The 26185-nt window shown below is 52.6% G+C and overlaps 1 protein-coding gene across 2 annotated transcripts; it reads right to left on the bottom strand.

Moving 5' to 3' along the window:
• Nucleotides 1-212: 212 nt before the first annotated feature.
• On the bottom strand, nucleotides 213-13017 carry INSIG1 (insulin induced gene 1). 2 transcript variants are annotated; one of them, XM_070788466.1, is made up of 6 exons: nucleotides 12861-13017; nucleotides 11800-12231; nucleotides 9549-9673; nucleotides 8198-8364; nucleotides 7560-7659; nucleotides 213-2086 (listed from the first exon to the last, which is right to left on the bottom strand). In XM_070788466.1, exons 2-6 carry the CDS (start codon nucleotides 12206-12208, stop codon nucleotides 2057-2059), a joined length of 831 nt encoding a protein of 276 aa, XP_070644567.1. In that variant the 5' UTR covers nucleotides 12209-12231; nucleotides 12861-13017; the 3' UTR covers nucleotides 213-2056. The 2 variants fall into 2 exon arrangements, with proteins under 2 accessions (XP_070644567.1, XP_070644566.1); XM_070788465.1 differs by lacking the exon at nucleotides 7560-7659.
• Nucleotides 13018-26185: the final 13168 nt, after the last annotated feature.

Genomic DNA, 26185 nt, shown 5'->3' with positions numbered 1-26185 from the left:
AGAAGACGTCCCAATTCCCAGAATCAGTGGGTGGCGCGGGAGGTTAAACACCTCCGTTTCCACCATGAGGAAAAAATATTTTTCCCAAGAGATTGTGTGGCAACTTAGTAAATTTTGGAAAGCTATAAAATATTCTTCTATTCCATATGTGACTATCCTACAGAGGGAATTCCCCCTCCTCCCTTTAAAAGAAAAACCCATAAATCCAATGCTTGGTTTTGAACCTTTAATAAAAGTAAAAAAAATGAATTCAAAAGAACACAATGCTGAAAACTTAGTATGAATGTGAATCTCACTAGATGTTCCAATCTGGTATAGTGCAAATTTTGCTCATACTATTTAACATTTTCACAAACTCAAATGACTTTGGTTCACATACTTGCTAGAAAATATTGGCAATAAAATTCTTCAGATTCACATCTTTTGGCTATACTGCTTCTAACAGACATAGATTTATTTCCAGTTTAAGAGAGAAAAATACTCATTGTGCATGATCAAGTATATTGGAAAGATTCAATGACTGCTTTCATCTAATAACTTCTGGTTTTTTCACAAACGTTGACATCTTCATTGAAAAATCTTTTCGCATAGCTGATGGTTTTCATTTTCAGAAAATGTCATAAGGGGGTCATCGCAAAGTTCAGAATGGTACTATTTTCTTTTAAACAAAATTCCTCTAAAACAAAGTCGCTATGGTAACCTAAAATTTACTCCAGGATATCCTCCTTAAAACAAAAGCAAACTGAGACGGGGACCATCGGGTGAGAGGAGCCGGGGACTCGCAGAGTCCATGGCTGCCGGCAGGGGCTCCCGTGTCCCCAGCCCCCCGACTGCCAGCTGCCAGAGGAATCTTACCATCAAGCCACATTCACAGGATTCAAAACAACCAAAATGTTTTAAATTGCAAAATACAGAAAGGGTGAATCTGTAAGTAAAAATTACAAGTTTACTAAACCCCCAAGCTGGGAGTATTTCAAAGGACTGGGGCTCGGCGGGAGGGCACAACAAAGTAACTTCACAGCTGAAAAGAAATTATTGCTGAGTTTTGCCTCCATGCAGCACTGAAATGGAGAACCCTCTTTAGCATCTCACACGTTTAAAAAAATAATAATAAATATTTAAAGAGAATACAAGGCTCAGATTGGTGTTCCTATACATTGCACTTGAAGTCGAAGGCCCAGGACCTGCACACCGGGCCCAACGTGGGCTGTGCCATTGAGTGAGTACACTGTGCTCACCGCGTCCTTTGAGGGTTTAGAGACACCGAATGTGATGCAGTGACGTGCGCACTCTTCTTTTTACAAGGCAATCACAGATTGCAGATCCCATAGGGCTGTGGGGAAAAAGCCGTCTCTTCTTCCGAGTAGCAAAGAAAACGCAAGGTTTGGGCCAAGACGGAGACGTGTGGCCGACGGGCGCCCCATTCGAGACGGTGCGGATTCCGTGAACACCAGGGTGGAAAGTCCAACCCATTGCAGCGCAGAGCCACAACCTCCCACTCACTGCCTCCTCTGCAGGATTGTCTGCGTAGCACCCTACACGGGCACCGAGGGCACGCCGTGCCCGCCTGCCCGGCACGGCCACCCTGCGCTTGCTGCCACCCCCGCCTTCTCTTTTTTCATAACACAGCCCTATTTTTAAAATCTTTTGGATGAGTGATATTCCTGTCTCACCACACTTCATCTTTGTAAGCACCACCAAGCCGTCCCCGGGGCACTGACACGGAACCAGAGCTGGCAGTCAGGCTTTAGTTCGAGGCTAGCAAATATGGCAACTTGGCATTTAATAACACGAGAAACTGAGTCCTCGGGGCCCGGTGCCCAGCCGGCCTGCTCGTGGTGCCCCCAGCGGACGTGGGCAGGGGCACCGTCCCACCACCAGCGGCCATCCACCGCTCGGCTGCTCTGAAACAGGTGAAGTGTTTTCCAGGAGTCACTGGTACAGTCAGCCCCATCTGAAGAGGTTACTGAGGAAAAGAGATAGTCTCGTCACTACCCAGTATCGCGGACTTTCTCCCCAAACCTTGCCACTCTTCAGGATCCGTGCGCCTGAGGATTCAATCACTGTGTGGCTTTTCGGGGACACCCTATGTGGAGAAAGAGAGAAAAAAAAGGATGTTAGCGCTGTATGTGTGCGTGTTTTACTTAGCAATTTAAGCGGACCCTACAAAGTGAGAGATGAAGAACCCCTTTGCGCCAGAGGCGAGGGTGGAGACCAGAATCACGGAGCAGCAGACAGGCTCCCCCGGCCCCACAGCGATGCCCTCGGAGCCCTGAGCTGGGAGCCCACATCTCAGCAGACCTGGTCTGTCCCGCTCAGGCAGGGCGGGGGTGTAGCAGGCAGGACAGGAGGTGGTACTGCTGCCCAGAAGCTGTGTCTATGCACGTCTCGTCGCCGGACAGCACAGATACCCAGAGAGGGCACCCCACACTTGTGGCCGGTGTCTGGGCCTGGCCTGGTGGCCCTCAACCGAGGATGGACACCCCACTGGAGCAGCAGGTCCGAGACCAGAGGCTGACCTTCCTGAGGTCACGGGGCTGTGTGAGGAGAGCCCCCTGCCTCCTGCCAGAGCCGGGGTCCCTGCGTGTCCACCCTGACCCCTGCTGAGAGGCTGAGCGAGCCACAAGGGCCAGCCCGCTCTGCACCAGACGCCAGGCGCTCAGCCTCCTGGGCTCCAACCCCCATCTCCAAAGCGGGCTGACAGTCCTGCCCCCATACTGCCACTGCAGGACTCAACCAAGTGCCAGTGGACGTCAGCCCGACGACACCACGGCCATGACGGCCAGGAGCCGCCGCACCGCAGGTGGGAGAGGCATGCTGGAGACGCGGCGTCCGGGGCCTGGGCTCTGGGAACAGGGCCACACTCCTCATGCGGCAGTGCGAAGCCTTACTTTTTCTGAGAAGAGACTTTCATCTGCAGACAACAGACACGAACTCGATAAAATGATGCTACAGACTCCCGTTTAAACCTACAGGCGGACGACAAATACCATACAGAAAAAGCTACGTGAACCATTGAACACTCAAGCAGAGCCAGCCTGTGGCTCTGGGGGACGCCTGCCCGGGCCAGGAAGCACGTTTATGGGCAGAACTGAGCAGATGGGAGGGGGCGGGCTGCAGGCGCGTCACACGGGACACTCTGGCCCCGAGCGGACTGATAGGCGCCCACCTTGGGTCCATGGCTGCAGCCCTTTGTCTTCTGCGCTCAGATCATGTTCCACTGCAAAGTCTCACTTGGAGACGTTTCAAACTAAAAATTCATCCTGAAATGCTGCTGCGAGAATACGTCTCAGAAGTGTCCTCTGTCCGAGGGCTGCAGGGTGGCTGCTGTGAAAGCGAGGACAGTGGCCATGGACGTGCAAACAGGCCCAGGTGCCAAGCAACCCCATTTTTAAGGCCCCGAGTCCTTTCCAATTCTAAGTGATGAGTAAGCTCACCTTCACATAGCAGCTACTAGCTTTTTCCCTTTCTTAGAAGAAAAAAATTAAAAACCTGGCTAAAGTATTCGAACTCTTTCTTTAAAAAAAATGGTTAACTTGCTCAAGGGAGTCTAGCAAGGTGCCGCGCTGTCCAGGCTGAGCTCTGAGACCCCACAGAGACACAAACCCAAGCCATCAGGGTGCACACCCCAGCGCGCTGGGGGGGCACGAGCCTCCGTGCCCGGCCCTGGGTACTTCTCCGGGGGACCGGGACTGGGTGGTGGGTGGTCAGGCAGGGGCAGAGGGCAGAGGCCACGCCCCTGCTCCAGCCCATCACAGCTGTTGGCTGCTGGGTGGTGGGGAAGAGCAGAAGGTCCTTCCGGCAGGGACGGTCAAGTCATGGGTGGTTACAGGTTTCTAAGACAAACCTTATTATAAATATATTTTTCGTTCTTCAGCCCTGATGCAATCTGAACCAAATATAACTTCCTACACTTCCAATTCTAGTCTCATGAAAAATACAATTTTGGCTTCACATACTTATCTTTTTGCTCCTGCAACAACAGCGCCTTGTGGAAAGGTGGCCTGCCATCCCCCGGAGGCGGCGGAAAGGCTGAAGTGGATGGAGGGATTGTGAAGAGGAGGGGTCAGTGTCAGGTTCAGAGGTCAACTGATATGCCCTGAAGGCTGTGTAATTTCTGCCAGACAAAGGGGGGCTTTTTAAGATTCCCTACTGCTTTCAGGAAAGAGTCATTTAAGAGGGGTTTCCCTCATAGCTCAGATGGTAAAGAATCAGCCTGCAATGCAGGAGACCCTGGTTCGATTCCTGGGTCGGGAAGATCCCTCGGAGAAGGGACAGGCTACCCATTCCAGTATTGCTGGGCTTCCCTTGTGGCTCAGCTGGTAAAGAATCTATCTGCAATGCGGAAGACCTGGGTTTGATCCCTGGCTTGGGAAGATCCCCTGGAGAAGGGAAAGGCAGCCTACTCCAGTATTCTGGCCTGGAGAATTTCATGGACTGTATGGTCCATGGGTTCACAAAGAGTTGGACATAACTGAGCAACGTTCATGTCACTTTATTTCATTTACGATGCCCTGAAGGATGGAAGAGACAAACAGAAAGGCAGGGACCAGGCAGGACAGACTGAAGGAGGGGAAGCCGGGGTGGGGATGAAGGTCTGGGGGCTTTGCAGGGGGTGGGGGACCGATTCTCTGCCTTCCTGTCACCCACAACCCAGGGCCAAGGCTCTGCTCCCAGTGCACAGACAGCGCTGCGCAAGGGCAGAGGGCCACGGTCCTGCAGTGGCCGCCCCGTGGACGACCTCCGCAGGACACAGCTGACGGGCCTGCCCCCCTCCTGATACAGGTCTGCCCGCTGCAGAGACCACAGCCACGGGCTCCTGTACACACGCCAGTGCTGCAGTTACAAGTACAGCTGGCCCCTGAACAAGGCTTTGAGAACAAGGCTTCACTTAGACGCATCTTTTCAACATGGTCCCTGGTTGGTTGTATCCGTCAATACAGGATTCATCCAATACACTCAGGTTTTCAATTTCTAGGAGGGTTGGTGCCCCTAATCCACCTGTTCTTCAAGGGTCAACTGCAGAACAATGGTAAACTTTAAAATTACAAAAGAGAAAAGAACAACCCCAACCACCTACTTGTCAGAAGTGGCCACTTCTTTCCTGCAGAGCGCTCCCCTGCCCGCCCCCACCAATACGGCTCCTCACTACTGCACGCTTCTGCCAGTCCAACTGGCTGACCCCTTCAGACCATCTGAACCCCGTGCCTCACTCCTGGGCCCTGAGTAGCTGTAACAGAAGTAACCCTCCCTCATCCTCTCCCTGACTGTGCCAGAAACACAGCTGCGACCCAAGCTGTGACCACCCTGCCTGTGATCATGCAGACCGTGTCCTCTGCTGGGGTCTGGGGACTCGGGCAAAGGCGCTTTGCTCTTGCCCTTCCTCAAGATGCAGCAGAGGGGGCATCTGTAAAACCAGCTGTGACTGCCCCTCTGGCTTCACACGTTTGAGGAGTCTACCGGTCTCCCCATCAGCAGCTCACCCTGCTGGGGCGGGGGTCCAGGCCCTGGCTGGGGACTAACATACCCCAAGCCACGAGGCGTGGCCAAATACACACATAAACAAATGTGCACGGATGGAAAGACAGCAGGAGGGCTGGACTCAGACCGGGGTGGGGGCTCTTTCCCTTTGATGACTGCAATGCTCACCAGCCTCTTCCAGTTTCAAGACACAACAGTAACATCCAAAGATAAGACTGTCGCCAATTTTGAAGAGTAAAAAAAAGAAACATCTTTAATAAAGGGGAATTACAGTTATGCCAGTTACCTTAAGTTCTGTTAAAAACCTTCACTCATCTTTTCAAAAAAAATGAAAGTGTCTACAAAAAACCAGTCCATCCTAAAGGGATGGACCCTGGATATTAATTGGAAGGACTGATGCTGAAGCTGAAGCTCCTGATGCAAAAAGCCAACTCATTGGAGAAGACCCTGATGCTGGGGAAGACTGAAGGTAGCAGGAGAAGGGGGTGACAGAGGATGAGATGGTTGGATGGCATCACTGACTCAATAGATATGAGTCTGAGCGAGCTCTGGGAGATGGTGAAGGACAGGGAAGCCTGGTGTGCTGCAGTTCATGGGTCGCAAAGAGTCAGACACAACTGAGCGACTGAACAGCAGCAGTAAGACAAGATGGAAAGACAGCTGCTAAAAGCACCTTCAGTTAGTGCCGCTGCCAAAGGCATGGCCGTGTGGCTCCTGTGCGTCTCCTGCAACCACTCCTGGCGCTACGAGCCTGTGCCTGGTGTGCAGCGTCTACCTCTATCGGAAGGACGCTTCTTTACAAAATTTGTTCAGAAGACCTTCATCATAAACCTATGACAGCAACCACCCCTCCTCCCGAAGTAATAACCAGTTGGCTGAATTTTGTCAACTTTAACTCCATGAAGAGTCACAGGAGCTGAAGACAACCTCATCTCAAAAGCCTTATTAAGAATCCTAACTAAATACTACCGAAATGAACATCAAGGCGGATGGCGAGCATGCAGCTGCCTCATTCTCCCCGGAATCCCCAGGGCCGCGGGGATCAGCACAGGGGTGTCGCGAGGCTGTGGTCACAGGGCAGGGCCGCGCGCATGCTCACAAGGGGTCCTGAGACAAACCGTGGTCCATTCTGGTTTTGGCGGCGGGTCCAGACCATCACAAGGGTCGGGGTGGGGGAATGATGGCGTGGACGCAGGAGCCAGTGGGACGCATCACAAATTCCCCTTTCTAAACTACTTCCATTCTTGTCAAACAGCCAAGGAGGCGGCTCCCAAGCCAGGCTCAGGGGGCACAAATAAATGTCCTCTTTTTAAAATAAAAGCATGAGGGACCAAGACAAGTTTCTAAGGAAGTCCCAGAGTGTGTCTCTGAGAGAAATGGCCCTTATAAGACTCTAGTTTCCTTTTCTTTTTAAAATTCATTTTATTTAAGCCTTCGAGTTGAAGTCCATTCAAAACAGTTAAATGTCCATGTTGCACGCTCCTTCATCAAAGTGCTCAAGTGTCGCGATCTTTCACTCCCAAACAGAATTGCCAAGGTATCCTGACTGTGTCTGCCTTTCTGGGTCTTGGGAAACGGCTCCGTCTGGGACTCAGTGTCTCTCCCTTTAGTCCTTAGACAAGGTCCAGGCCGGAGTCCACCCACCCAGGGACACTCAGCGGCCCCCCAGCCCCGCCCGCACTCTCATGGGCCTGGCGTGTCTCCCTTCCCCTAGCACGGCATTGTCTGTACCCGAGTCGTGAAGCCGGGGAGGAAACTCATCATAAATCATTCAGTTAGCCATTTCTGTAACTGGTCTCTGCCAGTTATTACAGGAGAAGCAGTTCAGAAAAGCCGCTGACAGCATCCGTCATGTGAGGGGAGCTCTGGTTCCTCAGCAGCTCTCACTGTGAGCTTACAAATCCCTGAACCTTTACAAGTTAGCCGAGAATGGCCTGGGATGTGCCTTTTTAAAGTGTATGCTTATCTGAGTAACTGCTGCTCCTGCCTGTACACGTATTGACACAAATGATAACGTCCCAGGCAAACCAAGCTGACCCAGCTGAAAGCCAGCCTCAGGCGCCCGTGTGACTACGCACCATGGCCAGCTGTCGTCCTATGTTCCCCACCGTCACGCCTCCCGAGAAGAAGATGCAGGGCAGCCAGGAGCGGATGTAGAGGAAGTCTGGGGACGTGTACCTGCAGGGAGAGGGAGGCATGAGCCCTGCGTGGCGGGCAGGCACACAGCACACCAGCCACGTGAGCACGTGACACCCACGCTCGCCGCCCACCGTGGCCCCCTGGCGCAGGAAGCCAACGCTTTGGAAAAGACCCTGATGCTGGGAAAGACTGAGGGCGGGAGGAAAAGGGGGCTGCAGAGGATGAGATGGCTGGATGGCATCACCAACTCGACGCACATGAGTTTGAGCGAGCTCCAGGAGATGGTGGAGGACAAGGAAGCCCGGTGTGCTGCAGCCCAGCGTGGGTCACAAGGACCTGGACACAGCTTAAGAGGCTGAAGGACAATGCAAAGCTCTCCACCGTGGCTTGGCTGTCCTTAAATTACAGATGGTGCATTTTTATGTGAATCAACAATAAGAAGTGCTTTTAAAGATTTCACGTCTAAGCTCATGCCATGTAATTACAAACAACACGGCATCTCAGCTTCGTGGGTATTCTGAGCAAAACTGGACTGACAGCTCCCGGGCAGAGGTGACACTTGGGGGCACGTGCTTACTGATAGACTCCGTTGTACACCAGCAGCTGCGTGATCAGGGTGGCAAGGAAGGCGATGGTGATGCCCAGCCCCAGGCCACTTCTTGAACGGTCAAATGTCCACCAGAGGCCCAGAGACAGCGCTGCTAATGTCAAGGAGAGCTGAACGTTATTGGCAAAATCCAGTTTCTGGTGACGCAAAGTTAAGGAAAAGTGCAACAATTTCTAACATGGTCAAAGACACACAAGCGAGCCCCGGAGCATACACGTGTGCACCACCTAATTCTCCAGCCTCAGATGCTGCCCAGTGAGCTGCAGAGAGCATGTGCTGGATACAAGGCTACTTGATCAGGATGACCTGGGGCATCTCTGGGATCCCTGCGTCGAAAACTTGACTTTACCAGTCAATGTATTAAAAACTATGCATAAAACCCTGCTTGGATTCATTTCAACCACGAAACAACTATATTCTAGTAAGTCATCCACAGTCCCACTTTTATTTCCTGTTCTTATTAGCAGTTTGAACTGAGCAAGCACAGTCTTTACTCTGTGTCTGCACGGAGACACCTCATTGGAATGGCATTCAACACGACACGGTCACAGCTGATGGGGACACAGCTGGCCTCCTTCACAACACTGCTTCACCAACAGGGGACAAAACAAGCGTGTCGGAGCCAGGCTCTCTGGTAATACCTTTTCTGGACATTCTTATCATTAAAATCAGGGTAAAGCAGATTTAAGCAGCAGAAACTCTAAAAACAGCTTTCTCCAGAATGTAAAAATATAATCTCGCTGTCAGAAAGAAACTATAAATGTCTTGACGCCTGGTAAACCATGGCCCGTCTTCCTGAAAACTGCACCGTGTTTTGCCAGGCAGCCCACTGGTGGACGCCAGAACCTGACCTTGAATGTGACCTCCACTGGGAACCCTATTCCTGAGGCCACCTCCTCTGATCAGCGCTGGGCCTTCCCTGGTCATGACCGGGGAGGGCGGAGAAGCAGACGGGCTTCTGCTCTGCCTTCTGGAAGGGTCAGCCAAGAAGAGTGAAGCTCCCGCAACGTCTCACTGCACCACAGGAACCAGGTCTGCACCGTGGAAGGATGGGAGGCAGAAATGGACGGGGAATTTACCAAACCAACTCGGAGGATCCAACAGGTAGTGACCAAGAAAGGGACAGACTAAAGATATCCACTCTGTTCCCAGGGTCATTTTAACTGTCTCCTGAAATGAACTGAAAGGACTTTTCAGGATCACTTTGAAAGCTCTGCTGAGAGGAAAGTGAGCAACGTGGTTTGAAATCATGCTTGTAAGAGATCAGCTCAACTGACCCAGGACGTGACAGACACCCATTAACAGTAACGTCTTAGGATACAGCACTAGCGTGGTTGATGCCAACGAAGACGGCCACGCAGCGCATCACGCTGGCCCACTCGCGCTTGAACTTGTGTGGCTCTCCAAGGTGACTGTCGATGCAGGGGTACAGCAGGCCGACCACAGCTGCGGGGAAAGACAAGACGGCAGGGTCTGAGCACGCCAGCAGAGACGACGCGACTGCCTCGTGGGGATCATTAACTCGATATTCAAACCATTCCCTTTCCTAGATTTACCAGCCATCAGATATTTAAACTAACTTTACATCTTTTATTTTTAAACTAATGTTACACTTTGTTCTCCTTGAATACAAACCAAAAAACCCACATCATTTTGTACAATTTTAAATAAAACTGGGGTTGTTTGGCTTGACCTATAGAAGGAATGGAGCCAGGGGTTTAATTATCCACATGGGAAGCACCCCCGCACTCCTGCTGGTGGCTGGCGGGAGGCAGGCCAGGTGGAGTCAGCCAGGTACTGAGGCTTGAGAGTCATGCATGGCACCCCTGGTGTCCCACGAGAAGGGCCCAGTTCAGGTCCCAAACAGAGGAACAAGCAACACAGCCTCAGGCCAAGAGTCGATGAAATAGTTCCAATTTCATAATACATTTTATCCAGTTCTGATTTTGGACTTTTTTTTGAGGGGGGTGGGGACCCACATGGCATAGATTGTGGGATCTTAGTTCCCTGACCAGGGATTGAACCTGGACAACCACAGTGAAAGCACTGAGTCCTAACCACTAGACCGCCAGGGAATTCCCATAATTCTGGAGTCTTGAAAAATGGAACCCAAACAGTTCTATCACTTAAGTCACTATATCTTAACCTTAACCTTTCAGATTCGAGTAGGTGAAAATGTACTATGGAATCTTCCCTTTATGCTCCTGACTGATGGCTTAAAAAAAGCAGCTAGGGTACCAGACATCACGTACAGATATCCCTGGAATTCCTTGAAGCTTCTGTTACAAATAAAGCCTAAACCAAATGGTTCGACGGTTTTGAGATCAACTGTTTCAGTCAAAAAAACTACTGTATCATATGAGAATGAAGACGGAAGTGCACATCTGGGCCTAGTGCCCAAAAGGGCATGCTGGCAGGGCTTAGAAAACAGAGCAGGAGCCCACCTTCCTGAGAACGGTGCGAACCTTCTCCCCACAGCACCCCTCCCCTGAGGGTCCCCACTCCAGCCTGGGGCCTGCCCCTGCTCTAAGGGAGGCTGCTGACGAGGCACCGTTCCCAGTGCAGGGGACACACCCAGCTATGGACGGCGGGCCTGCCACTCGGCGTGGCCCCTTGTGGTTCCCACGGCTGTGAAATGGAGCTGCGGCAGAGTCTCGTAAGGACCAGGGGAAGCAAAACATATCAAACAGTCCATAAATGCCAACCACGGAGCAGCCAGGAGCCGGCCTGGTCACCCAGGTCCACACCTGTCCTGCCCCCTAGCCCAGGACGCCCGCCAGGGGCAGGCTGCTCGCTGCACTTCAACCACCGGCAGACCTTAGGCCACGGCAAACGCTGGGTGACCAGAGAAGTCCTAAGCGCCCTACTGGGCTGAGATCAATTCAGTGTTTTTACCTAAAACCAGCCAGACGACCAAGAAATTTTACTCAGAGGTATAGTCCATCTGTCTAGTCTGTTAAGACTGCAGACTCTGGGTCAGGTTTTGTGGCTGGCCAGGTGCACTAAAAGCTAAACTCTGAATAAGACACTTGTTTTCCTTCATCCAGGGACCCCGGTGTTTTTTTTTGGAGGGGGGCAGGGGAAAGGCCTGGCTTTGGCACGTTCACAGGGCCATCCTGAAAAAGGAAGTGCAAGAAGCCACTGGGGCAGCTCTGCCCACTTGCCCACGTGATGGTTTGTTTTCGGTTGCCCGGCTGGTAGCATGTTCCCAGGGCCAGCCAATCACGTGGCAGTTCCTCGGCTCACCAGTTCCGCTGGTGGCCAATGGCGCGGCTTGCTCGGGGTAACAGCTGTGGGCCCCTCAACACTGTCCTCAGGGCCAGATCAGAAAGAGGGAAGGACCTCGGTCAGCCTGGCACGGGCGAGGAACAGCCAATCACTGCCCCGCCTGGTCCCCATCACCAGCATCCAGAGTCCTGGCATCTGGGCTCCTGCCTCTCGCCCCTTCTCCTCTAGATACGCTCACTGGAGAGGCACACCGCCCCTCTGTGGATGGTTCCATTCTCAAATAAACAGTTCTCAGAGGCCCAACACACTTCCTAACCCAACAGACATCTCCAGTGTCTACTCACCCGCTGCTGTCCCGCAGCACGGAGGAACCCACCAGGCGGAGGAGAAGATGGTGGCGATGACCTCGTCCGGGAACAGGGTGACGTTCCTCTGGACCTGCAGGAGGTTGAGCACCAAGGCCAGGACCACCCCCACCGAGAACAGCACCAGGCTCCTCTGCACCAAGTGGTGATGCCAGCTGTTGACGTGGCCGCTGCTGCCCTGGCCCCCTACACCAGCGCTCTGAGGCCCGTGAGCGGGGTCAGTGCCCAGGGCACCATGGGCTGCCAGCAGAGAGGGGCCTGACCCCGAGGAGTTGATCATCTCTCCCGCTTTGGCCACCAGCCCTCTGGCGCTGGCCCTCGGGTGGCTTCTGTGCTTCGTGCCCTTGGCACAGGGACCTCTCCAGAGGTGGTCGTCCAGTCTGGGCATGAGCCACCCGCCTGCAGGCTTTCCTAGAACGAAAAGGGGGCGTGGAGGTGGAACCCAGATCAAGTTCACTTCCAAAGGAGGTCAGGTCCAGGGAGGCCCACTCAAGGAGGGCTCTGCTCTGGTTCACCACCAGCAGGTCCAGGAAAACCCCCAAGGCCCTCCGGGACTTAGTCACACCGGGCAGGAGCTGCAGGAGTTGGGAGCAGCTGCAAGGATCCTGCCCACAGCCCCGGCCAGGCAGATGCACCGACTGCTTTCCGAGGCAGGCAGGTTAGGTGCATCTGAGCGTTGCGCTCCCGCCACGACGCCCCTCCACAGAAGCCCTGAAGTTCTGGCCCGTCCAGTCCAGAAGTTTTCCAGACCCCGTCCGTCTGCAGGAGATGGACTCAGCCAGGCAGGACCTGGGGCAGGTTGTCCCAGGACAAGTTGCTGGGGTCCTCCCGACCCGGGAGGCGCACCGGCAGGGGTCGCGGGTGCTGGGCCCCCGCGCAGGGACCGGGGCTGGGGTCAGGGCTGGGGCCCAGGCCCGAGAGTCCCCCAAAGGAAAGCGGCCTAGAAGGGAGGCTCTGGAGTGGAGGGGTCGGCACCCGGACATCCCAGCCTGGCCCGCCTTGGAGCCCCCACCCCGCCGCCCTCGCCGCGCCCCGCGTACCTGGCCGAGGGGCGCCCGCCTGCGGGCTCGCCGAGGGAGGAGGGACGCGGAGGAGTGTACCGGCCCAGACCACCAGAAGTCGGGCCCGCGGCGGTCCGCGCGCCGCGCCGCTTATAAGGCGGGCGGCGGGGCCCCGGGTCACGTGGCCGCGCCCGGCCGGCCGCCGGGCCCGCCGCCCGGGGGCGTGGCTTCCGCGCGCTCCGCCCCGCCCGCGTGCCCGGCCGCTCGGGGTCTGGTGAGGCGGCCGCGGCCAATCGCGGGCAGGCGGCCCATATGACGTCATTACACGCCACCACCGCCCCGCGCGGGGCGCGCTGGCTCGGGAGCGCGGACGGACGGCCGGCGGGCTGAGCGCGCCCGGGGGCCGGACGCTAGCTGGGGGCGGGGGTAGCGGGTGACGGGAGTGATGTGGGACTGCCTGGCCGACCGGCTCGGGGGGAGGGGGCGGGTTGCCGACTGACAGAGCTGCAAGAGGACGGCAGGCGGGGGCACCTACGGACTGAGCAGAGGATGGAGCCGGGGAGGGGGGCTGGCTAACGGACGGCCCGCAGGACCGGCCGAGGGGAGGGAGCACTGACTGACTGACTGACGGACGGACGGACGGACGGGCCGATAGACCGGCCGAGGGGAGGGAGCACTGACTGACTGACGGACGGGCCGATGGACCGGCCGAGGACAGGGAGCGCTGACTGACGGACGGACCGATAGACCGGCCGAGGGGAAGGAGCGCTGACGGACGGACGGACGGACGGACGGGGTTGGCCTAGGGCGCCCGAGGCCTCGGGTGGACGGCGGCCGCGGGAGGGCGGTTTCCCAGCAGTTGGCAGCCGCGGGCCTGGCGTCCGGTGGTGGAAGACCTTAGTCTTCGGACCCAGTCCCAGGCATGACCCGTTCAAAAGCCTCCCCTCCAGATGGTCACTCTCTGCCCCGGCGTGTCACGTGGTGATGCTCTGACTTCCGTTCAGTGCCCTGCTGTCTGAGGCTCCTGACCGGCCACCAAACCTGCTGATATAAAGTGGGTTAGTGCCTGTAGTGACCGGAAGGTGCTGGCACGTCTAAGGGCTCAGCCGTGTTTCTCAGGCACCAGAGTGGTTCAGAAAACTTTTCTGACAGGAGCCCTTTTATGAAAAGGTAAATGATGAAATCTTCACTCATAAAATAGTTTCTTCTAGTTTCTAACTGTCTCTCAGTGGAAAACAAACCATCAAAACCACTTGGGATAAAAATAAGAGATTATTTTATCTTGTTGATGTCATATATTTATATCCTGTTTGCCACATGAGTCTGGCCATCTAAACAGGAGGGCAGGCCCCATGCCAACTGAAAACTCACATCTCGTTGAGCAAGATTGTATTATTTAAAATGTCCTTGAACGACAGTAGAAAAACTCCGGCCTTTTCCCACTGTCTGCGGGTGAGCAGAGATTGAGAGGAAGTTTGTGCTCTAAATAGCAAATCCGCTCACAGCCAAGAGACCCTACAGGCTTAGGCAATGTGAAATGCCATATTGTGTGATCTCTTCAACACTGGGGTTTCTGACTTAATGCCAGAAGATTAAAAAAGCCTTCCTGAGGCACCAACATTTCTCAAACTTCGTTTTGGGGGTGGAGGTGAGGATGGGATTCACACGAACGATAATCCAGAGACTTCAAGGAAAAGTAATGCTTTCAGGGGGTGTGCTTACTCTCCTGGCCCATAAGGATGTTTCACTAGGTAACTTGAGAAGTGCTCAGTAGACATTTCCTGTTATCCCAGGGTCAGAACTGGTTTCTCTAAATCTCTTCTGCCTGACTGGCTAGACACAGCCTGGTTGTGTGGATGTCGTACACCGCCGCATCCCCGCTTACTCCCCCCCACTACCCCGGTCCAAGGTGCCAACCTGACATGAACCTCACCTAATCTACTTCTATAAAAGCGTAAAAGACTTGTTGACACTGGATTATAACCAAAACTGCTTTTGAATGCTTATGTTCAATCAAGACAGCATTTGCTAATAATGTGACTTATTTTCCATTGCTTGAGCCTGGCCCAGCCAAAGCAGGAGTGTGTGCAGAAGAGTCTTCCATCTTCTGCTCTGCCTGTTGGGTGGGCAGGACAGGTTTTCCCCTCTCTGCCCTGGTCACCACTATGTACTTTGTTCCCAAAAGTTCAAAGCTTTTTTGACTCAAGGGAATTGGGATCCTGGCCATTCTTTCCATTTCCTGCATAAGTCCATGGAGATATGTTTCCCTGTAGGTATATATCAGTTCAGTTCAGTCGCTCAGTCGTGTCTTTGCGACTTTCATCTTTGCAACCCCATGAATTGCAGCACGCCAGGCCTCCCTGTCCATCACCAACTCCTGGACTTCACTCAGACTCACGTCCATCGAGTCAGTGATGCCATCCAGCCATCTCATCCTCTGTCGTCCCCTTTTCCTCCTGCCCCCAATCCCTCCCAGCATCAGAGTCCTTTCCAATCAGTCAACTCTTCACACGAGGTGGCCAAAGTACTGGAACTTCAGCTTTAGCATCATTCCCTCCGAAGAACACCCAGGGCTGATCTCCTTCAGAATGGACTGGTTGGATCATCTTGCAGTCCAAGGGACTCTCAGGAGTCTTCTCCAACACCACAGTTCAAAAGCATCAATTCTTTGGCACTCAGCTTTCTTCAAAGTCCAACTCTCACATCCATACATGACCACAGGAAAAACCATAGCCTTGACTAGATGGACCTTTGTTGGCAAAGTAATGTCTCTGCTTTTCGATATGCTATCTAGGTTGGTCATAACTTTCCTTCCAAGCAGTAAGCGTCTTTTAATTTCATGGCTGCAGTCACCATCTGCAGTGATTTTGGAGCCTCAAAAAATAAAGTCTGACACTGTTTCCACTGTTAACTCATCTATTTCCCATGAAGTGATGGGACCCGATGCCATGATCTTCGTTTTCTGAATGTTGAGCTTTAAGCCAACTTTTTCACTCTCCTTTTTCACTTTCATCAAGAGGCTCTTTAGTTCCTCTTCACTTTCTGCCATAAGGGTGGTGTCATCTGCATATCTGAGGTTATTGATATTTCTCCTGGCAATCTTGATTCCAGCTTGTGTTTCATCCAGTCCAGCGTTTCTCATGATGTACTCTGCATAAAAGTTAAATAAGCAGGGTGACAATATACAGCCTTGACGTACTCCTTTTCCTATTTGGAACCAGTCTATTGTTCCATGTCTAGTTCTAACTGTTGCTTCCTGACCTGCATATAGGTTTCTTAAGAGGCAGGTCAGGTGGTCTGGTATTCCCATCTCTTTCAGAATTTTCCAGTTTATTGTGATCCACACAGTCAAAGGCTTTGGCATAGTCAATAAAACAGAAATAGATGTTTTTCTGGAACTCTCTTGCTTTTTCCATGATCCAGCGGATGTTGGCAATTTGATCTCTGGTTCCTCTGCCTATTCTAAAACCAGCTTGAACATCAGGAAGTTCACGGTTTACATATTGCTGAAGCCTGGCTTGGAGAATTTTGAGCATTACTTTACTAGCTTGTGAGATGAGTGCAATTGTGCGGTAGTTTGAGCATTCTTTGGCATTGCCTTTCTTTGGGATTGGAATGAAAACTGACCTTTTCCAGTCCCGTGGCCACTGCTGAGTTTTCCAAATTTGCTGGCGTATTGAGTGCAGCACTTTTATAGCATCATCTTTCAGGATTTGGAATAGCTCAATGGGAATTCCATCACCTCCACTAGCTTTGTTTGTAGTGATGCTTTCTAAGGCCCACTTCACATTCCAGGATGTCTGGCTCTAGGTGAGTGATCATACCATCGTGTATGCTCAGTCAATTCAGTCATGTCCGACTCTTTGCGACACCATGGACTGTAGCCTGCTAGGCCCCTCAGTCGTGGGATTCTCCAGGCAAGAATACTGAAGTGGGTTGCCATGCCTTCCTCCAAGGGGTCTTCCTAACCCAGGCATTGAACTTGTGTCTCCTGCATTGAAGGAGGATTTTTTTACTGCTGAGCCACTACACACACATATAATATATATTATCATATGACAAATAGATGGGGGAAAAAGTGGAAACAGTGACAGATTTTATTTTCTTGGGCTCCAAAATCACTGTGGACAGTGACTGCAGGCATGAAATTAGAAGATGCTCCTTGGAAGGAAAGCTATGACAAACGTAGACAGCATATTAAAAGGCAGAGACGTCACTTTGTAAATAAAGGGATGTATAGTCAAAGCTGTGGTTTTTCCAGTAGTCATGTATGGATATGAGAATTGGACTGTAGAGAAGGCTAAGCGCCGAAGAACTGATGCTTTAGAACTGTGGTGTTGGAGAAGACTCTTGAGAGTCCTTGGACTGCAAGGAGGTCAAACCAGTCAATCCTAAAGGAAATCAGCCCTGAATATTCATTGGAAAGACTGATGCTGAAGCTCCAATACTTTAGCCACCTGATGCAAAGAGCTGACTCATTGGAAAAGACCCTGATGCTGGGGAAGATTGAAGGCAGGAGAAGGATGAGGTGACAGAGGATAAGGTGGTTGGATGGCATCACAGACTCAATGGGTGTGAGTTTGAGCAAGCGCTGGCAGATAGTGAAGAACAGGGAAGCCTGGCGTGCTACAGTCTATGTGGTCGCAAAGAGTCAGACACAACTTAGTGACTGAACAGCAGTCCGTTGCTGTTCACAACAACAGCGAGGATGTCTGTGGGCCTCCCAGGTGGCTCAGTGGTAAAGAATCCTCCTGCCATTGCAGGAGACTCAAGTTCTGTCCCTGGGTCAGGAAGATCCCCTGGAAAACGCAACAGCCACCTGTGCAGTATTCTTGCCTGGGAAATCCCATGGACAGAGGATCCAGGTGGGCTACACCCCACGGGGTCACAAAGAGTACATGTATATATACACATATATGCATGTAATATATATATGTGTGTATATACACACACACACACACACACACACACACACACACACACATACATACCATTACGGTAACATTGGGACCCACAAAGTTCCAAAAAGCCGGCCCAGTTATCAACTGACGGGAAACTGGCTCGATAAATGATGGCACACTAATATGATGGGATGCTGTGTAACTGAGAGTCATTCCTTCTTCAACCATCAGAAGCCTATGCTGGGTTTCCCCTACTCCACTGTCTGGCTCAAGTCCCATGCACATAGGTCAGGAAGCACTGATATAAATCAAGCTCTTAACCTCAGGCCATGACTCTGAAATGTAGGCGTGCATGGATTCAACTGGGAAACCCCAGAAAATGCAGGAAGCTTCTCTTTCGCACATCCGCTTTCAAAACCTGGGATTTTCAGATGTGTGAGGCTTAAGACAACGAGGTGACAGGTCAGTGTTTAGCTACCAAGTTGCTGTTCCCAGGCATTCCCGACAGCGCAGATTGCAGTGTACCTGTCTTGCGGGATCTGAGATTGTTTTCTTCATCTTTCTCCCCTCTGCCATTCTGCCTGGCCATCCAGACTATCCCAGTATCTTTGTTTTAATACCAAGTACATGCCTTATAAAAATGGTATGGGCTCCTGCATTGTCTCTCTGCTGTCTGGGAGACTGCTGTCACTTCCGCTAGGTAATTGGCATATCAAGGTCTGTTCACTCAGTTGCCTTCCTCTCTCCACCCAAGCCGATGTTAATACAGCCCTTCCTCTGCCTCTCCATCCCCTCTCCGTGTGACACTCTGAACCAGGGTCCTCCTGGAGTCACACAGAGACCCCTCGGATATGGGAGAAGGCAGGAGGGGTGCCCATGGGTTGCGTTTTGCCAGATCTTGCTAGGGCTGTCTGGAGAAGGCAATGGCAACCCACTCCAGTACTCTTGCCTGGAAAATCCCGTGGATGGAGGAGACTGGTAGGCTGTAGTCCATGGGGTCGCTAAGAGTTGGACACGGCTGAGCGACTTAGCAGCAGCAGCAGCAGCTAGGGCTGTCAGTGTGGCCTCGCCTTCACCTGGTATTCATCACTGCACCCCCAGTGATGAGTTTGGATAAGCTAAATGCCTGTGGAGTCTGGGCCCATGAATGAAGAAGTCAGTCCAGGGAACGACAATGGAAGGAGCTGAGTTTACTGCCTTGGAGACTGGAGCCTTGCTACCAGAAACCATATCCAGGTATTTTGATGGTTTGAAATGCCAACATCTGCAGTGAGGCTGTTACCAATGGAGTCTTTCTGTTGAGCATAATGGGATCTGTTCTCTCCAGCCCCAGCCAGTGACTCGGAGTAGAGTATCGGAGGAAATGTGCTCATGAGAATACCATTTATTACAGTTCTCAATTATAGATGTGCTGTTACACAAGGGGAGTTTACCTTCGCTTACGAACTAAGCCCAGTGCTGTGCTGTCTCCCCAGATTAGCCACTGAGGGCATGATGCTGAGTAGGTCTTCTGAACACAGACAAATCGTGGGATCATGGGGGTGTGTATTGGGGGGGCAGGGGGACGTGTTCTAAGGACTTTGAGATGTTGTGTATGCAGTGAGCAATCTATGGACTTTAGTCTCTATTCATGATATACTTTTGATAACATTAATAGCCATTTAAAAATAACCTATTTAAATAACCTATTTTTTAAAATAGGGTAGATGATTAAGTATAGTATTTTTCAATAGAGATTACGTGCCTATTATAAGACATACAGAAAGTATATGAAAATATATATTTAAATCCATAATGCCATCACCTAGAGATACTCACTGTAACTTCTTGGGGGTATTTCCAGATATTTTTCCTATTCACGTATGAGTGTTTAAAACAAAACACAAGGAGAATAATACTTCATATACAGTGGGATTAGTTCTTTGGAGCTTGTGAGTATCTTTGAGTCAGCATTGACTACATCATCACTCTTTAACAGCTTTATTGAGATAAAATTCACAAACCATGTAATTCACCCATTTAAACTGTACAATTCAATAGCATTTAGTAAATCCACAGAATTGTGAAACCATCACCACAATCAATTTGAGAAGAAAGTGAAAGTCGTTCAGTTGTGTCCGACTTTTTGCGACCCCATGGACTGTAGCCCACCAGACTCCTCTGTCCATGGGATTCTCCAGGCAAGAATACTGGAGTGTGTAGCCATTCCCTTCTCCAGGGGATCTTCCTGACCCAGGGATCAAACCCGGCTCTCTTGCATTGCAGGCAGATTCTTTACCATCTGAGCCACCAGGGAAGCCCCAGTCAATTTGAGAACATTTCATCAACCCAAAAAGAAACTGTGCCTAGACATCATTCCCTTTATCCTTCTTCACCCCACCCTGCCAGCCTCCACTCCCCAGCCCTCAGTTCAGTTCAGTTCAGTCACTTTCGTCTGACTCTTTGCCACCCCATGGACTGCAGCACGCCAGACTTCCCTGTCCATCACCAACTCCCGGAGCTTACCCAAACTCATATCCATCGAGTCGATGATGCCATCCAACCATCTCATCCTCTGTCGTCCCCTTCTCCTCCTGCCTTCAATCTTTTCCAGCATCAGGGTCTTTCCCAGTGAGTCAGTACTTCGCATCAGGTGGCCAAAGTATTGGAGCTTCAGGTTCATCATCAGTCCTTCCAATGAATATTCAGGACTGATTTCCTTTAGGATGGACTGGTTGGATCTCCTTGCAGTTCAAGGGACTCTCAAGAGTCTTCTCCAACACCACAGTTCAAAAGCATTGGTTCTTTGGTGCTCAGCTCTCTTAACAGTCCAACTCTCACATCCATACTTTACTACTGGAAAAACCATAGCTTTGACTAGATAGACTTTTATTGGTAAAGTAATATCTTTGCTTTTTAATATGTTGTCTAGGTTTGTTGTTGTCATAGCTTTTCTCCCAAGGAGCAAGCATCTTTTATTTTCATGGGTGCAGTCACCATTTGCAGTGATTTTTGGAGCCCAAGAAAAACCCATCCCCTGGGCTGGTCATGCCAACAATGTCACCCATATGGGTTATGGAGAAACATGTTTTGCAAGAAAGAAACATGTTTTTGGAGAAAAGAAAGAGTATCTTTTAGCCTTCTGACTCCCTTCTCTGGCTGGTCACCTCTTCCTCGCAGTCGCTGTGTCCTCTGCTGTCCTGACTGGTACTCAACGCCCCTGTGTGTCCACTGGGCAGCCAGGGTCCATGCCAACAGTGAGCACAGCTCAGTTTCGGCAGTGGTGGGAGGGGGCCAGGGCTGCTGCTGTATGTCCAGGCGGATCAGAGTCACTCAGAAAGGGAACAGAAGATTCAGGAGAGATGCCGGAAGCCCTTTACCTCAGACTGGGACTTGAACCCGTGAGCACGTGTGCTAAGTCGCTCAGTCGTGTCCGACTCTGCGCAATAAGCCCCACCAGGCTCCTCTGTCCATGGGATTCTCCAGGCAAGAATACTGGAGTGGGTTGCCATGCCCTCCTCCAGGGAATCTTCTGACCCAGGAATGGAACCCGAGTCTCTTATATCCTTCACTGGCAGGCTGGTTCTTTACCACTAGCGCCACCAGGGAAACCCTGAACCCATGTTCCAGGACTCAAGCTGAGCCAAAACTATGGCCTTCCACCTGAGATCACAGACGTGGTTCAGGTTCTGGGTGTCTCATCGCAGAGAGAATTCAGCGAGAGACACAGTGAGAGGTAAGAAGTGGGTTTCTTCAGAGAGAAACCCACTCCACAGACACAGTGTGCGCCATCACAGAGGGTGGGTACTTCTCAAAATGTGCTGTAGTTAGCTTTTATGGGCTGGGTGATTTCATAGGCTAATGAGCAGGAAGATTATTCCAACTATTAATAATTTGGGCATGGGGTCACAAAGAGTTGGACCTGACTTAGCAACTGAACAAGAGCAGCAATATTTTGGGAATGGGGTGGAGATTTCCAGGAATTGGGCCACCACCTCCCTTTTGATCTTTGATGGTTGACCTTGGAACTGTCATGGCACCCCTGGGTGTGTCGTTTAGCTTGCTGATGTGTTACAAGGAGCTTATACTGAGGATCAAGGTCTAGTCGACTTGTCTTCCATCTTGGATGGACTTGATTCTAATCAGTTTCTGTTGTGGCCTTGGACTGTGTCATTCCTTCAAAAGTTGTGCCCTGCCCCCTGCCCTCCTGTTTCAAATGGCTTTGATGTGGAAAGCTGTTGGTGAGTCTCACTGAAACCACTGCCTACGGTGACTGGAGCCACTGGCAAGGATGGGCCAAGGCAGAGCGCGTGGGACGAAGGATGAAGACATGACGGCCTGGGGGTGGAGAGGAGGCCAAGAGGCGGCAGGGGGCAGTGGGGTGGAAGGTCCCACAGTAGGAAGAAAGGATGGCTGAGAAAGCCAGGGAGGCGCTCCCTTTGGCAGCACGCCCACTAACCTGGGAGGATGTAGAGATCAGCGTGGCCCCTGAACAAGGATTACACGCAAACTTTACAGACATCTCTTCCATGTTAAAAAAAAAAAAAGAAGAAGAAGAAGAAATCCAAGGAGGTGTGTTCCAGGAAGGGGAGTCAGCAGGGACAAAGGCTCGCTCCTGGCGGAAAGATGCAGCGATGTGGGCTGGGGGCACGGCAAAGAGTCACGCTGGTGCTTCATGAGGAGGCAGGTGTGGATGAGGAGGGGAGAACCAGGCTGGAGCGGAGCGTGGTCTTCAGAGAGACCCGTTTTTCGGCGCTGATGGAAGAGTCCAGTAGACAAAGGGAGAAAGAAAGAGGAGAAAGTGTGGGCAATTCCCCCAAGGAGCCTGCAGAGGCTGGACAGAGGTTGGGTGAGAATGTTTGCTGTCCCCAGGAGGGTGCCCTAAGGGAGGCCTGGGGCCAGGTGGGTGGGCCACCGGGTGGGCCTGCCCGCCAGGGTTTCAGGCGTGTGGGAGGTGTTGGGGAGGAAGGAGGAGCTGCTGGACTGAGAGCAGTCTGGTTTCAGCCTGGGGGCCTCCTCCGCCTTTTAGGGCGTGACTCCACAAGGTCTGCAGGGTGGTGAGGTGAGTCCATTGTGCCAGCATCCCAGGCTTGAGAAGCTGGGCTTTTCCGGGTGGAACAAAGGAAGAACCCCAGGGCTGGAAGGGTGGCACATTGAGGAGTGGTTCGTGGCGCTCTCAGAGTCCAAACAGGGCCAGGAGGAAGCTGAGTGGGCTCAGGGAGGGACAGTGACCACCCCCCTGCCCTCCCAGGACGGGGGGTCAGGCAGAGAACTTGGTGTTCCCTCCTCCGTGCGGGGATCTGTGCTCTGTCCACTGGCATGACCCGGCCCCTACACACATGTTACTGGATAGAGAGTCTGGAGGAGGAGAGACTCCAGGCAGACAGGAAGATTCAGAGGGACAGCAGCTGCAGACCGTCACAAGTCACAGAGCGGCCCTGGGGTTGGGCGGCGGCCGTGGTGCAGAGGAGTCACCCGGACCACGGGGTCAGGGGTCAGAGAGGCGGAGGCCGGGCGGGTCGGCTCCTCTGAGGTGGACTTGCTTAGGCCAGAGGGTCTGTGCAGGAGGCCTGGGCCCACCCTCGAGGCCCCGTGACTTGGGGGGTGGTGGGCTTGTAGCTGAGAGGATGCCCCGGGCCAGAGTGTCCCCCCACATTCAGGTTCTTCCTGGGACCTCAGAAGACAAATACAGGATTTCTTTGGAAACTGGGTCACTGCAGCTGTGATTAGTCATGATGAGGTCATCCCGGAGCAGGGCTGGCCCTTAACCCAGCACGATGGTGTCCTCATAAGAGGGGAAGAGCCACGGAGAGAGGAGATGCCTGGGAAGGCCAGGCCGTGATGGAAGATAGCCAAGGGAGGGTGCGGCTGTGAGCCCAGGAAGCCGAGGGCGGCCCTGGGCCCCTGCAGCTGGAGGGGGCAAGAGGGACCCTCCCCCAGGGCCTCCAGAGGGAGCACGGTCTGATGCACCTCAAGTTTAGACTTCTGCCCTCCAGAACTGTGAGAGAATAGGTATCTGTTGCTGTTCAGTTGCTCAGTCGTGTCTGACTCTTTGTAACCCCATGGACTGCAGCACGCCAGGGTTCCCTGTCCTTCACCATCTCCCAGAGCTTGCTCACACTCATGTCCATCCAGTGGGTGATGCCATCCCACCATCTCATCCTCTGTCGTCCCCTTCTCCTCCCGCCCTCAGTCTTTCCCAGCATCGGGTCTTTTCCAATGAGTCTGCTCTTTGCATCACGTTGCCAAAGTATCGGAGCTTCAGCTTCACCATCATTCCTTCCAGTGAATATTCAGGACTGATCTCCTTTAGAATGGACTGGTTGGATCTCCTCGCAGTCCAAGGGACCCTCAAGGGGCTTCTCCAGCACCACAGTTCGGAAGCACCAATTCTTCGGCGCTCAGGTTTCTTTATGGTCCAACTCTCACATCCATACCTGACTACTGGAAAAACCATACCTTTGACTATACAGACCTTTGTCAGCCAAGTGATGTCTCTGGTCTTTAACATGCTGTCTAGGTTTGTCTTTGTTCCAGAGGCCCCAGGAAGCAACAGCAGACAGGCACACCTATAGGTTAGGGTTACCTATAAGCCACGCCAGGGCCTGCAGTGCTCTGGACTGGACACAATGGATGGTGCCACCGTCACGCTCCTCACGGTGGTGTGGGCACGTGTGCCTGGACACGGCATTTCAGGTGTGGCCCGCACCTGACGGTCAGGCTGAGCAGAGGTGCCCCTGTCAACCTGTTTGGTAAATGTTAGCAGAAATGAATTTCTGTTTGGAGACGCTTGGTGCGGCCCTAGGGTGCCTGCCGCTCCAGATGTGGGGTGTCCCGCGAGCTCGGGGCCGGGGTGGGGAGGTGACGCTCACATTGTCTGCTCCAGGAGATGATCAGACTGGAGACCTGGGTGGGCCCAGACCAGGTGCAGCAGTAGCTGTGTGGGGAGACGAGCCACAGCACGGCGCTGGCTCACGTGGTGGGGTGGAGGGGAGCCACGGTCTGGGAGCCTGGGGCAGAATGTGGGGTTTGCTGTGTCCTTCCTCCCCTCCAGGCCCCGGATCCCCGGGGTGCAGCTGGTCGAGGCTGTGGCCCATCCGCGTGAGCCAGCTGCTGAAAGGTCTCAGGGAGCACGGAGCCCATGACCCCTGCCACGTGGCCTTTCGGGCCAGAGTCTGTGAGGGAGGAGGGGGCATCGTGTCTCACGTTTGGCCTCAGCCGGGAGACGAGGTGGGGCAGAGACCCCGGGCCTCAGAGCCAAAGATGCAAAGGCCTGAGCAACAGTTATAGCCTGGGGACAGTGCCTCTACTGTTTGGGCTTGCTTTGCTTGTTGCTTTTAATCCCTTATCACTTTCCGGCAACAAAATCTTTAAACAAAAAAAAAGGGCATTCATATGCGCCCTTGTTCAAGATAAACAAGAAAGAGAAAAAGTAAAAAAATTACCTCGTGTTTTCCAGCCAGGCTTGGGGTGAGCTGGGAAGACAGGAGACATGGAGCTCAGGGGACAAAGTGGGTGATGGTAGGAACGCGGGGAGGACAGAGGCTGCCGGGCGCCTAACAGGAAGGTTTCCTGGAATTTCCTGGGGACGCAGAGGCTCCCCGTGGGTCCGGGTGGCAGTGCCTCCATCCAGCTCGTGCCCCTGGATCCTGGAGAAGAAGGAGCTCAGGCTGTGGGGTCGGGGGCGGGGAGAGGAGTGGATTTATTGTCAAACATGAACGTCTAGGGGGCCGTGGGCAGTAAGTGGCTGACAGTGGGAAGGCAGTTGGATACGCGGGCTTCTGGACCCAAGCAGATTTCAACAGGATTGTGTATACAAGGTGGAGGAAGCAAAGGAGACATACCGTTGGCCAACGAGCCCACAAAAACAGGCTCAGCACCACTAATCACCAGGGAAGCTCAAGTCAACCCCATCGTGACATGCCAGCTCACGCCCACGAGGTTGGCTATGATTAAAAACAACGACAGAGAACCGGTGTTGGCGAGGATGTGGAGACTCGGAACCCTGTGCCTTGGTGGTGGTAACGTACAGGGGTACCATCGTCATGGAAAACAGAAGAGTGACTTGTCAAAAATTAAATACGGAATTACCATACAATTCAGCAATTCCACTTCCGGATTTATATCTGAAAAAGAGGGAAAGCAGGAGTTGGAACAGATGTCTGCTCTCTGTGCTCACGGCAGCGCTCTTCACAACAGCAAGGGGTGGAAGGGACATACGTGCCCAGCGATGGATGATGGGCAAACAAGCTGTGGTCCTCACAAGGACTTGTGAGGATATCCTGTCACCTGCACCACCAGGGATGGACCTTGAGGACGTTATGCTGAAGTGAAGAGCCACAAGAACAGTTGAGATTCACTTATATGAGGTCCCAGGAGGAGTCACATTTGTGGAAAGCAGGTGGTGGTTGGGCTTCCCAGGGGGGCTCAGTGGTAAAAAATCTGTCTGCCAATGCAGGAGACGCGGGTTCCATCCCTGGGTGG

Source organism: Bos indicus, chromosome 4, assembly GCF_029378745.1.
Source record: "Bos indicus isolate NIAB-ARS_2022 breed Sahiwal x Tharparkar chromosome 4, NIAB-ARS_B.indTharparkar_mat_pri_1.0, whole genome shotgun sequence".
Classification (NCBI taxonomy): domain Eukaryota; kingdom Metazoa; phylum Chordata; class Mammalia; order Artiodactyla; family Bovidae; genus Bos; species Bos indicus.
The sequence above is the reverse complement of the archived record's forward strand: the minus strand, read 5'-3'. Positions and strand labels throughout refer to the sequence as shown.